The sequence below is a fragment of the Camponotus floridanus genome, unplaced genomic scaffold (assembly GCF_003227725.1).
Source record: "Camponotus floridanus strain SB8 unplaced genomic scaffold, Cflo_v7.5 scaffold50, whole genome shotgun sequence".
Classification (NCBI taxonomy): Eukaryota; Metazoa; Arthropoda; class Insecta; order Hymenoptera; family Formicidae; genus Camponotus; species Camponotus floridanus.
The window spans coordinates 1388927-1403795 of record NW_020229659.1 but is presented as its reverse complement, the minus strand read 5'-3'; the positions used below and the strand labels follow the sequence as shown (position 1 = coordinate 1403795).

General features: G+C 33.2%; 2 protein-coding genes across 2 annotated transcripts; one reads left to right on the top strand and one right to left on the bottom strand.

Annotated features, from left to right (window-relative positions):
- The first annotated feature begins 2843 nt into the window (after positions 1-2843).
- LOC105256776 (ribosomal oxygenase 1) lies at positions 2844-5462 on the top strand. Its single transcript, XM_011266995.2, has 6 exons — positions 2844-3031; positions 3161-3746; positions 3822-4099; positions 4175-4904; positions 4992-5178; positions 5266-5462. The coding sequence occupies exons 2-6, from the start codon at positions 3163-3165 to the stop codon at positions 5335-5337; spliced, it is 1851 nt and encodes a 616-aa protein (XP_011265297.1). The 5' UTR covers positions 2844-3031; positions 3161-3162; the 3' UTR covers positions 5338-5462.
- Positions 5463-5503: 41 nt separating this feature from the next.
- Positions 5504-10374, bottom strand: LOC105256777 (multiple coagulation factor deficiency protein 2 homolog). The gene is made up of 5 exons (XM_011266997.3): positions 10213-10374; positions 7058-7220; positions 6097-6183; positions 5892-6013; positions 5504-5750 (listed from the first exon to the last, which is right to left on the bottom strand). Exons 2-5 carry the CDS (start codon positions 7210-7212, stop codon positions 5617-5619), a joined length of 498 nt encoding a protein of 165 aa, XP_011265299.1. The 5' UTR covers positions 7213-7220; positions 10213-10374; the 3' UTR covers positions 5504-5616.
- Positions 10375-14869: the final 4495 nt, after the last annotated feature.

The window sequence follows — 14869 nt, the reverse complement described above, 5'->3', positions numbered from 1 at the left end:
GTCTCCTGTACGACTTCATTAAGCTCACATATATTTTTTCTTTAAAAGCTTACAATATGAAAAAAATAAATTTATATATTTATAATCCAAGAAACACACAATCTTGTAACATCCTTTTCGTTATATTTGATGTATAAAATGCTGTTGTTTTATCTTGCGTGTGTCAATTATAGCAATTTGCGGAAACAGATGCGAATGTAATAGACTCGAAATATTTTCGACCATTAACAATTATACGGGTATATTCTCATCAATCTATATATGCATAGTTTTCGAGTCACACACAAGTCGTCTTAAGAGAAAGAAATCTGCTTACTTAAACAAGACATTTTAAACATCAAAAAATTTTTCAAAGACGTTCTATTATATAAGATGTATCTTATCCTTTAAATTCTTGCGTTATTTGATATTTTGTCGCTGTTATATGTTGTGTGAGCTTTGTCCTAGATCCTAGCTGATGCCCAAAGGAGTCGGTGACAGGCGATCGTAGAGCGTTTCCGATGTATTTAGTTGATTCTTAACTGTACGTGTTAATATATTGCCAATAAAATATCGACAATAAATATTGACAGTTTACAGAGCGCTAATGGCATTTCTTCTTATGGCTCGATGGGAAATCCAGAAGCGCGAAATAATTTTCTCGGACAATATTTTCGAACATTCACGCCTCGTCGATTTATTGTCGAAGCTTACTTGTTAAAGTGAGAAAAAGAAATAATCAAAATTACGCGAGAGAATTCGCGCAAAACGCATCCATGTTTCCGATACCTTGGGCACCAGGCTCGGTCAGAATGTCATATAATTCCGGTCAACTATAAATTCTTTTTCTCTATCTTTCTCTCTGTATACGTTATAGTTGTAGTGTAATTTAAAAAAAGGCCACCTGGTTAACCGGAGTTAATTTATTCGGACAGTTGACTCTTTCGAGTAACTATTTTGCGTACCATGAAAATAATACGGAGCGGATAAAAAGAACGTGATTATATAAGATAACGTACGCCTAATATATTGAAAAAAAAAATAATGCGACAACAAAAAATTATATAAATTAAGTATAAAAAATGTTTTGTAAATTATTTCAAAAAAGAAAAAATGTAGATGATTGTAAGGTATTGAGTCTCACCTCTGATTTTGCGCATGATTGAAATACGCAATCATATAATCGAACGCGAGTCAAATTTTATAATGTAATCAAAAAACATCATTGAGTTGGGGAATTCGATTCACCTGGTACATGCTAAGGAGAATGTAAAATATCGTAATCTTGTACTTTCTAAAAGTGAATCAGTGTATTATCACTGTAATCAGTACCTATAAACTTATAACTAATCAGTGAGTATTTCCTGTTTTTCAGTGATAATACACTGATTCATTTTTAGAGAGTACGGCAAGATTGCTCAAAAATATGTTGTATTATAAAGAACATATTAATAGTAACAGTAATAATGTCGCGACGTTATAGTTGTAGCGATTACGATTTTCAGGAGCTACACACGCACTATCATTGTGTATATAAATTATTTATACGTGTGTGTGTGTATATATATAAATATACAAATATATATTTATACACACATACATTTACACCCACAATAATGAATAATATCCACGATTATCTCTTGAACATTATGTGTGTATCTAATGTAATGCAAACTTCTTCATGTCGAGCATCAATTACAGAATCTTTATATTGTACATTCTATTTTTAATGATTTTCCCCTCTTACGTTGTTCTATTATTATTTAACGTTTGCATGCAATTATACATAGAATGAAAATCGATTGATTTCAAATGAAATGCGTGTGAAATATAACAGCAACGTAAAAGGAGAAATTGGCTAAGAATAGAGTACAGAACATGGAAATTAACATACAATTCAACGTACGGGTTATTCTTACTTTTAGTCTTTCGATTAATTATGTATAGATTTTTTAGACTATGAAACTTAGTCACGTAAGATTTATTATGGGTGGTATAGATTTAATGAAATCTAAATATATATATAAATATTTCAAAATCTATAAATAATTTTACGCTAGGTCCTTTTATCTTCTTTCTATTGCGTGAAAAAATATATCTTGAAAATGTGAAAGAATTATAAAAAACATAAAAATATACAGTATTTTCTCTCTCTTTCGCTCTTCTTTATAAAAAAATCGATAATAAACTTGTGAATACATTTTGCGAGATTAAATTTTTAATTCTGAAAATCAAAGAATTTGAATTTCGTCATCTGTTTCTTACATATATATATATATATATATATAGTCAGTTCTACTGATTTTAATTTATCTTGATTTCTTTTTCATTGATTCGGCAATTTAATTCCTCAGTAAAAATAAAGAGATGGTATTTCTTTATTCAAAACAAAAAGAGTATAATAATTAAAAATAATTAGAAAATAATATAATAGAAAATAATAATTAAAAATAATTACAAAAAGAAAAATGTTTTAAATATTTTCTGTCATTAATTTTATCATTGGGCATTTGGGCATTTTAATTCTTCTAATTTACTAACAGCTGATTGAGCACGTGTCGTTTCAGCGTCGCGCATGCGCAGAAAAACTCGGTTCTCGTACCAACAAAGAAAGTTTTCGGACAGAAATACAGGTAGACGCGCAATTGGCTATCGAATAGAGAATTTCTAAAGTCCCGAAAATTTTTCTATTGATAGCCAATCGTGTGATGTTACGTCTACGTGTGTTCTTGCTAGGGTGGGATTCGATTGCCCACGCCAATTGGCCAATTCAAAATAGGACTCTCTGATTGGTCAATCGTTGCTGGTTACCCTAGGCACAGGTCAATATAATGGCTGTGGCCAATCGCAACGTGGTCAAACGAAGTACTTCCTTTGCTGGGTAACGTGTTTAGGTTATATACGTCGTTGGCTTATTGATTTGAAGAATCACATGCTCGAGAGCAAGAATTTCAACAACAAGAAGCGAATTGGAAAATTGATAATACTACTGTCCACGAGAATATAAAAAGGAAAAAGAAGAATTATAATAAAATCGTGTATGATAAATAAGGTTATTATTTATGTTAAGGCATATCTTATGTAAATTTTTAGTAAAAATTCAAAGTTTCACGGATTAACAATTTGCACTTTACATTTATATATGAAATCAGATCTAATTATACTCTTGTTCTATTCATAGAGATGTCTGATAACAATTCAAGATCAGCTTTTTCTGTGCATACAAAGAAACGTAAAAACGCAGAGCAAGAAATGAATTATAAAAAAAGAAAAAATACATCTTTGTTGTCAAAAGTATCTGATGAAAGCATTAAACAAATGATTATCAAAGATAAAATCCAAGAACGACAGAATAAAGATAAATACAGCTTGAATATTTCTCGAAAAAGTAAAGGTATTGTCACTAAAAAAGGCAGTTTGAAAACCTGCAAACAAAGTTCCTTACCTATTGCAAAATTGATGAAACCTACAAATAAATTAAAAAGAATGAATAAAATACAATTGAATGAGGTAAATAATCAAAGTGTACATAAGAAATCAAAATTAAAAACGGTAAAGCAAAAAAAGAAAACTGAAAAAAAGATTTGTGATAAAAAAGAAAAAATTATTGAAGCAGCATTAAGAGAAATTTCTGAGGAAGAAAGTGATGACAGCCATGTAAATGACATAAATATAGAAAAATGTAAATTCATGAATGATCCTCTTGGAAATAGTGTAAACTTATTTATGTGGCTAATACAGCCTTTGGGACTAAAAGCATTTTTTACGTAAGTTTAAATCAAGTATAATTATGCATTTGTTATTATATATTAAAATATTAGTTGTCTTATTTTCTTAACCAGGCAACGTTGGGAATCTACCCCAATCCATATAAAAAGAAATAATTCTAATTATTACAAATGGATTGTATCGACATCTATGTTGGACAAAATATTGAGAGATAATTATATTTTATTCACCAAAAACATTGATATTACTTCTTATGTTGATGGAGTGAGAGAGACTCATAATCCCGCTGGTCGTGCTCTTCCAAGTGTCGTTTGGGATTATTATCTGAACGATTGTTCTGTGAGAATGTTAAATCCTCAGACATATATACCTCAGTTACATTTGGTCAATGGTAAGAATACTGTACTTGTATTTCTCTAAACATTTTCTGTTATTGTTTCTTAATTTATAAAACATACTTTCACAGCTACTCTTCAGGAATTTTTTGGCTGTTTTGTTGGCGCCAATTTGTATCTCACACCACCCAATAGTCAAGGTTTTGCGCCTCATTATGATGACATTGAAGCATTTATATTGCAAATCGAAGGTAAAAAAAGGTGGAGACTATACATGCCTCCTAGTATTAATGAATATTTGGCGAGATGTTCGTCTAAGAATTTCGATCAATCGGAAATCGGAGAGCCTATACTGGATACAATTGTCAATGCTGGGGATTTGTTGTATTTACCACGAGGAACCATTCATCAAGGAACGACCATTGATGATACTCATAGTTTGCATGTCACGATAAGTTTGTATCAGAGAAGCAGTTGGTGCGACTTGCTTGAAAAAGTCCTTCCGCAAGCTCTGAAACGTGCGACCGAAACTGACTGGAAGTTTCGCAGGGGATTGCCTGTAGGATATTTTAGATACACTGGCATTGCACATAGCACAAATAAAACAGAACACAGAATGGCTTTTAAAGAAGACGTTAAGGATATGGTTACTAATTTGATAAATTACATCGATTTGGACAGCGCAGCTGATTTGATGGCCAAAGATCACATTCATGACTTCTTGCCTCCTTTGCTCTCCAAAATCGAAGAAGAATGTTCAGTGGCGAAAGACGGCGAGATTATGATCAACGGAATCGTTAAGAATCGCGTAAATATAACACTTGAGACAAAGATACGATTGCTGAGAATACATTGTATAAGGTAACAAAAATTATAATTTATTTTAAAAAGCAAAAAATATCTAACGAGACATAAATATATAATTATATTTTATTATATTATTATTAGATTAATAAAAGAAGATGAAAAATATAAGATATATTATTCCACCGAAAATTCCAAAGAATATCACGAATATGAGCCGCAATTTTTAGAAATTGATGCAGAATTTGTTCCTAGCATTCAGAAAATAATAATATCCTATCCCGACTTTATATATGTCAAGGAATTGCCGATTGAAGACGACGACATTAAGGTATATAAAACATATTTACTTATGTATATTATCGATAAGATATTTTTTTCAAATATGATTAATATGAACTGCATCTTTACTTTATAGATTCAAATAGTGAAAGACCTTTGGGAAAAAAGTTTAGTCATAACGAATGTCCCTTTAAGTAGTATGAATTAATTTATTACAAAGAAAGTTGTTACAAAAGGAATAAAATATCTTCAACTTATATTTCCTGATTTTTCATTTGCGAAATAAACAATAATTGTAAAATATATTACAGTATAAAAATGAAAAATTATATACTACGATACTGATAGCAGAATATCAATCATATGTAGTTATATATAATTCGTATTGTACCTTACAATATGTAAAATGCATTTCTTTCATATTATCTTATCTCTTCCTAATATATAATCCAAGATTATATATTCATATACTCCAAGTTAACAATTTTCACGTTCCCATTCTGAGCTTGTTTCGTTTCTCTTGCGCATCATGATCTCTCTTCCTTCCCATTACATATTCGACATATTCTAGATAGCCGTCGTTGTTCACATCATCCTCTGCCAGTACTTTATCTATTAAATCTAAAGTAAATATATTAAATAATTACGTTAGATTAAAAATCGCTTTTTTCGCATACTTGTAAAAAGGACCCGCATGTACCCATACATTATGCGTTTATATAATTTCTAGTGCTATGTTATATCAATTTTATTCAAACATACCTACAATCCAAGACAAGTCTTGTTCCGATTGCGTTTCCTCGCCATCCTCGTGTAAAGTATGTTGAAGAGCATGAAGAATTTCTAATCCATCTAATTTTGTATTATTGTCGATATCATGGATTCTATAATTCAAGAATCTGTTAGCAACGGTAAATTCAATATTTTTTTGGGTATAATGAGGCAAATCCCGATATCCCAAACGTACTTAAAGTAGTAGAATTCTATTTCCTGTTCTGTCATCTTTGAAAAGTCGAGTTGATCGGCCATGGGACCGATGTCCTCTTTTAAATGCCTAAAATTATGGAGTGGATTCTATTTTTTGAGTACTTGGAAATTTAATGGATTTTCGATTTGCTTAACAATCGACAGGAGGACCAGCCGAATTAGAGAGACTAAATTTAGACATTTTCGTTCGGAAGATGTAAAATTCTGATTGCAGAATTATCTGATAGCAGCAAGAAATAAATTTTTGTGTAAAATGATACCTATACTTGTACTAATACTAGCATGAACGCAATCTGAGATACACAGCACAAAGTTAAATTTTGCAATTTTTAGCTTTTAAAAATTTACGATAAATGTCATATGCCAAGTATATGTATATTCTGTGCTATATGTATATTCTGTGCTTTAGCAGTGCAGAAATTTGACGAGATTTTCGTATTTTGCTTCGAGGAAATTTTATTTCTTCATGAAACTTTTCTCTGTTTTTTACGTAGCTAAAGTACGCCAGAGTCATATTTTACAATATTTGGCTCTTGAAAACTTCTAATAAATAAAATATGAACTTATCTCAAAACTATCTACACACTCATCAATTTAAGAATTTTTATTTTGATTTCTTTTCCAAAAAAACCACTCTTTATCGCACTGTGTGTCTTTCTAATGACAAATATTTTATTTTAATGCAATTCTTTTTGCATTTTAATCATAAAATGAAAATTACAATTCGCGATTATTCTTCACATAGTTTCTCCTGTCGATTTTTAAATATAATCGATAATTATAACTTTTTTAATCTTAAATAAAATTATTTAAGATTACTCGATACTTTTTTTAAATATAATTCTATAGACATAAATAGGAGAGTTATTAATTTTATTAATTTATTAATTTTATTAATGTTATTAATTTGTTTAGAGAAAATTAATTGCTTTTCAACTTACGTTGTATCGTGAAGGAGCTCGGAATCTTGCGTTAATTTGATTTCACTTTGCGGTGTGTAATGATGATGGGATATGCTACTCTTAGGATGATGCGGTCCACGAAAGTGACCAGTTGCTAGGCCGAGCCACAAAGTAATTAAAAGTATCACCTCCATTTTGCTATCTGAAATAGATTATCGCATATAAAAAAAGTAATATTTCTATCTATTTATATTATATGTCAGATATACTGGATGTAAACTCTTGAAATCCAATAACACATATGACATTCTTCCAGAGAGCTTAATTCGCATTTCTAAGTTAAATCAAGATATTTTATTTTACGAATCGCATTTATTTATTTGCGGCGGTTTGTACACGATCGAATGTAGTTTAGAAAGAATGACGAGGGACGCTTCACGACATTCCGAGCGGTGCCCATCGACAATGGGACCTGCTGGGACGTGTTCATCGGGTGTGTCGCCGTGGTAGAGTGTCTGCTTCTTCTGAGGGTTCGAACACCCCGTCGATCAGCGACAGATGGGCGGTAGAGGGGGTCCCGGTAATTATTATGCGATTACCCACAAGCCCATTGATTTAGATTGGACCCCGGGGGGGCGGGCTGCGCGATCGTGGGCCCGTCCCGATTTGTTACAAGACCAGACTCAAATGTACTCGACATATATATGTTCGATGACAGTTCTCGGAATATAAAAGATTGATCTTCAAAATATTGCGACATTTTTTATTTATTAATGTTCACTCTCATAAACGTCGTGTATAAAAAGAAATTTATGCACATTTTACTTAGTTTTCTTTTTTTTTCACATATTTTATATTATTATTATATTTATATTATAATAATTTTAATTATTATAATAAATTGTTATTATAATTTATATTTTATATTATTACTATATTTATATTTATATTATTTATTATTATTATATTATATTATTATTAACAACATTATTACTTGTAAGAACATATTTAAAAAATCAGGTTTTATTTATATAACGAGTGGTTTATTATATTTGTTTACTTACTATTATTGTTTACAATATCTGAGGGTGACTGAGGGTGAAAAATTGATTTTGCTACTGTCTACGGTGTATTTACAAGAACGCAGAGAGCAAATACTGACATAGGTGTTAAAAGACACGCGAGTCCGACACGAATACGGGGTACTTAGGAATCAATTTTATATAGGCTTACAGTGGTCTCGAAGCGAAAATGCATATGCTGAGAGGGGGAATCCCCGAAGGGTTTTCGATGCGCGAGAGGACCCCCCCAGGGGTCCCGTCGCGCCCCAATTCGAACACCCTCCGCGGCCGTCTGTGTCTCCGTCTCTCTCCGGTGTCGAAATCTATAAATAATTTATATCATTTGGTCCATTCAATGGGGGGAGCCCATATGTACCTGTGTCGCCTTACAGGGGACCTGCACCCACTCGACATTCTCCTTCGCATCGTCGGGACCAGAATCTTTCGCTGTATATCGGGTGCACGGATAAGCTCACGGATTTGACACTAATGGATCGACCATAGAGCGACGTGTCGTCGACGGAGATTGGCCACGTAGGTGCTAACGAGATCTAGCGCGATGACATGAACGTGATACACATATTTTGCATTTTTTCCCGTAAGTTTTCTTTATTTATTTATCCGTGATTCTTTTTCAAAGCCACGTATAAAATCAATGAAAAAGAAATGAATTTATATAAATTAAATGATTGATTTTAATTTCTCTCATTTATCATATATAATGATATCTATATATCTATATATTCTTTGTCTCTTAATAGTATCTTAGTTATAAACTTGATTATAAAAGAAATTTCGAGGAATTTTTGGAAACAAATAGAAATGATTAGTTTAAAAAACAGATCATTAATGCGATAGTAATTAAATTGTTGATGCAACTAAATCTTTGAGTGCAACCAGCAATAGTGTATTATACATGCTTATCGTAAATATAATATATATATATATATATATATATATATATATATATATATAAAGTATCACTTAATATTCTATTTTTGATATGTTACAATCATCGTAAAAAAATGGAAAAGATGGAAAATAAAATATGAAAAAATAAAAATACGAAATTATGAAAATTAATATTTTTTCATTAAATTATATAGTCAATGTCGAATAATAATTCACATTTATATATTAATTAAAAATCTACTTGAAAATTTAATAAATAAAAAATAAATATTTAATTTGTACATTTCTCACGACGGTTTCAAATAATTAATTAAAATAATTATTTCTTTTATAATATCAGTCAGTCTAAAATATTTGAATATATTTTTTACGAATTTTACTAATGTTATTTATTTTATGCAATTTACATTCGCTTAAATCTATTTCTATTTAATTTTAAATAAATTTATATTGCAATTTGCTTTGCAAGTTAAAAATAAACAGTGATTACTTTTGAAATAAATGCATATTTGTTTTGTCTTCTTATTATTTTCTTTACGACAATATTGAATTCAATCTCAAAGACTTGAAATAAAAATTATTTCGATAATAAAAATCTATAAAATAAAATATATTTAAAATAAAAATCTTTTTAATATTTTATTTGTGAAATTGTTGTTTTAATTAATAATTTTAATTATTGTATGTGTTGTGTATATGTAAGATGTGCGTGTGCATTTTAAATAAATATTTTTTTAGCATCTATATTTTATCCTCACGGAAAATATATATAATACATTTTTAAATAATATTTTATTAAAACAAAACATACATTGAAAGATAATTTTCAGTAATCGACATTCGAAATATGCCCCATTATTATAATATACCGACTATTGTTATTTAGTTTGTATGCATTCGCGATAAGTTATCTGTTACTGATGAAGCCAGGCATGCTCTGTGTAATATTATATGCAAAACTGCTCGATTGTTTCTATGAGATCGCGAAAGCCAGCACTTTCGCGTTCTTGGACAGCAATTTTGAGCGATCCCCGCGGGACGCTCACCGGCCGTGACTATCGGCGGGTATCTCTCATTTCGAAAGCGAGAGGGTGATCATCCCTTGATAGATGGAGCGCCAGGTTAGACTGTCATATAACCCTAGACCGGAATTTCGGACTCTGCTGCTTTGTTGTTTCGAAATGTCGAAACGCAAATGACGAATTCACTTTTTTTTTTTACCTGTTTTGAACGTCCCGTGGTGATCGATTGATTTGATCGACGACGATTTTGACCGTTCGATCCACCCCTTCGCTATGGATCCCCGTTCGTGGCCTTCTCGCCCCTATCGCTCTCGACTTGGTTAGCGAGAACGCGCGACGACGCTTATCGACGTTTTTCCATTGGAGTTTGCGTGTTGAACGAGTTGCTCCGAACGAACGACCGCTCTCTTTGAGCGGGCTCTCGTTTCGTTTTCCTCCAAATCCATGCGAAAAGTCGGCTAATTCGATTATCCCGCTCCTTTTGCCAAATAAGCGCGTGTGGATTCGATTCGTATTCGATTCCTATAGAGTATGTATTATTTTAAAAAACTTTAAAAACCTGCGTAGTTTTCCACGAATTTCTTTTGCCTAAAAGAATCAAACAATTCTCTGGAAATTTTGCCGGAGCTTAAGAAATTTTTGTCGGAATTATCTCTTCGATTTTATTTTACAAACGATCGATGAAACACGTTTTAATTTTGTCTAAAAATTTGAATAGAAATTGTTGAGAAATTCTTGGGAGATTTTTAAGAAAATTTTTTTATGTATTTATAATCAATAATTAATTGCAATTTCTAATACAAACAGAAATATCACTGTCATGATTTTAAGGTGGTGATATTTATGTTTGTACCACTTGCAGTTTAATGGGTTTTTAATTCTGGATGGTAAAAACGAAAGTTTTGCATGCAGAAAATCGGTCTTTTGTATCATGTATTATTCCTGCCTGCGACAGACATTCAATAAATATATTTTTGGAATTTAAAATACACCGCAATATTCATTTTGTGCCGTACAATAGCAAATAATTACAATGTTTATTAATACTGTTATTACATGCCGCTGCATAAACGCATGTTTTATGTGAAGAGTGTCATATTATATGTTCAGATTGTGTTCGCAATTTTGATTTTTGCTATTAATCTGCGGTTATAGTCCGTTAACAGAACTCTATTAGAATCTAACGTCACATATAATATAATATATATCGGATTTTTATTCGTTGACGAAGCTCACAACAAATATTTGGCAATCTGTTTTTTACTATCTGGATGAATATCCATTTTCCTACGAATCTCTATTAATTATCTATCATTGTATATGTTTGTTATGAGAGCCATTGGACATCGGTCCAAATCTGTCCCTCAAAATCGTTGTCAAAACTAAATCGCGGGACGATGCGAATTTAAGAGCGTTCTATTGTGAGACCAATTCGATCGCGGTTGCAAATTCGAGTTGACCGAAACAGAGTTTTTGAGGAGTCAGTGAGACAGAGAAAGAGAAAGAAAAAGAGAAACAGAGAGGGAGAGAAAGAGGAAGAGAACACATGCAGATGTGGCGATAAAGAGCGAAAGCAAAAGAGAGAGAGAGAGAGAGAAGGAGAGAGAGAAAGAGAAGATGAGAGAAGAACAGAGGGTATGCGTGTTTGAGGATCGAAGAGGGATGGAAGATAAACTGCGAGGGGTTGAGAGAGATGCGGGGGTGACACAGGGAGGGAGGAAGGAGGCGAAGGACGAGGATGAGGAAGAGAGAGAGAGAGAGAGAGAGAGACAGAGAGAGAGAGAGAGAGACAGAGAGAGAGAGAAAGAGACAGAGAGGGTGACAGAAAGAGAGAGGGAGAGAGAGAGAGAGAGAGAGAAGACGAGTGGGATAGTGCACGGATGGGTCTCCCGTTGCCATGGCGACCACCGTAGCCTAAAGCTATGCTTTTATTGATTCCAAGCCGCAAACAATGTGCAGGAGTGGATGTTTCGCTCTGTTCTCTCTCTATCCGTCTGGATAGTGAGGTATTAACGCACCCCGAAATACCGATACCCATGGGCACGTGCCCCAGAAAAGCGCGGGGCCGGTTCGTTCTCTCCCTTCCCTCTAGGGTTTCCTCGTCCCTCTCACTCTCTCTCTCTCTCTCTTTCTCTCTCTCATCTCCCCCTCTTCCCCGCCCCGTCCCCGCTGAAGTGCCCTGCGATTAATTCAGCAGTCTCTCGATATGCACAGTTCGCCGTTGCATTAAAATACGCGGACTTCAAAGCGCGCCCGCCGACTATGACGCCGACCATGACGCGTCAAAGGTTACGTCGGACTGCATCTTCCAGTTTCGCGTTCCTCCCCTTCCCGGTCCCGAATTTTTCGTGGTGCATTTTGCATCATGTGGCGCCCACCACTCTCGTACGCGTATGTGGGATCTCTTTATGATCGCGGTTACTTTTCGTGTTGAGCAAGTACATGGAATTTCGCAAAAATTTCGAGTTCTTTCTGACCAAACCGCACTTGATGCAATTATTTATGATTAATAGTACCATTTTTGGCCGCCAATTATACGAAAATATTTAATTAATTTCGCACAATAGGAAATTGATGCAAGGCTTCGATAAAGATACATTTATTTATTGATGAACAATTCAGTTTCGGATAAGGTGAAACGTTATAAAAGACATGTCACAATTAAAATAAAAATTAAGATTCTGATATGTGAATATATATATATATATATATATATATATATATATATCGCAGATTGGATTGAAAACAAACTGCGAATAAATCTGGTCAAACTGCGCGCAAGTCGATTAAAATTAACGTCAACAGCTGCGGTGCAGTAGAAAAGGATCGATCGGAAAATATTCCTTTCTTCGTCTCTTCGGAGACTATCTTTTGAAAATCGAATCAATAACAATGAGCAAAACTAGCCATGCGAAAGTCAGATCGCGATTGAGTTTTCTACTCGATTACTACGAAGAAAGACCACCCATCGCGATTTCTCCATGAACAGCTTATCGCCCACGGATGCGTTTCAATCGCACGATATTTCGAGGAAACTTCGTCGATTCTCGGAATGTTAAATCAAATTGAATATATTTTAAATAATCTAGCTTTCTCCCTCTCCTTATCCTGTTTTTAAAATAAATTTAGCCATATTTTCGCATTTATGGGAATCTATCTTTTTAGGATATTTTATTATTATTATATATTATTATTATATTATTATTATTATTATTATATTATTATTATTATTATTATTATATATAATTAAATGTTATTATTTTATTGTATAAAAAGTGCAAATTGTAATAATAGCTGAATCGATAAAAATATATGATAATTTTCATGGCATATTTGAAATTTTTAGAGAAATCGGATGAAGATGAGATTATTTTTAAATATTAAACATATCTTTATATATAATATTTAAAAAGATAGGAAATTTGTGCGTGTAAAATTGATTTATAAAATTCGTCCGAACGACTATTAAAAATTATTTCAGAAATGTCTGCATCAATTACAAAGCAAGAGAATGTCACATTTCATAATATTTAAATTCGTGTTTCACACTATGCAACAGAAAGCAGAACATTCTGTCGAACGGATTTTCCATTGTAATTTTAACTTCTCGTTATCTTCATCCTTTCTCGGAGCGGCAATCTGTCTTTGCGAAAATTCCAGTTATCATTGCTCGAAGTAAAGGTTGTTTAAGTTTAACTAACGACTTGCAATTTCAAACTATTTAATTAGAAGGGATTAAAGTACTCGTTGATGAAATGGTCTTCTAGTAATTATAAACTGAATAATGCACGCTTAATTAATTAATATATTATTTGTGAATTAAGATTTCGATCAACAATGATATATATATATATATATATATATATATATATATATATATATATATTACTGAATCACAATAATGTAGAAACAGTAATTAAAAGAGAACGAAAAGAAATATATAAGATAGCTATCATTTTAAATCCGTCTTTGATTATTCTCGTCAATTTTGGTTTTGCAAATGTACACTTTTTTTTATGGCTATCTATTGAATTTCTTATCTCTCGACGAAAGGAAAATCGATTTATTGCCCGATGCCCATCTCCCTTTTTTTCGCTATTCGAATTTTTTCGTTGGAGAAAAATATCGCGCTGGTTAGCGGCCGCGTTGTTTGGATACGCTCACGCGCGAGCGCCTGTCTGTGCCCTTTTATTTTATTTTTTTTTTATTTTTTATTTTCACAGCAATCGCTCGATCGCAGGCGTGTCGCATTCTGACGCATGAAAATGGCCCAAAGGGATGCGCCAGCCATGATCGATGCTCCATCCGATCGGAGTCTACCGAAACTGCCCGTCAAATAATATATTCATAGCTTCCGGATGGTTGAACGCGACTCTCGGAAACCATCCCCGCGACCCCGCAATCGTGTCTACTTCCCTGCCTCCCCCCCTCTTCCTCCTCCTCCTCCTCCTCTGCCAACCTGCTCGTTCATCCCCCGTTTACCTCCCCTCCGCCTCCCCCCAATGCGCAGTCCATCCGCACGCAAATCGACTGTCGAATAATTATCGAAAATACAAGCGCGGCCGGCTCGCGGCGCTTTTTTTTTCCTCTCCCGTTCTGTCATCTGCCTCGCGGACATACGATTAACTCTTTGAGCTTTGCCGATATGCCGCTCGAAATATCGTCGTGTTATCTGGAGCTTTTCACGCGCCATTGCCCCATTCCGTTCAATCTCGCGTGTCCATGTAAGGTCGCATGCACCAGCATTGGCCGGTGATTAGTGCGATACCCCTCTTGTGTATACCTTCGATATTCTAATATGAACATATTCAATAACAAATTGCCTCACTATCAAGTTGATAGTTCATTTTTTTTAC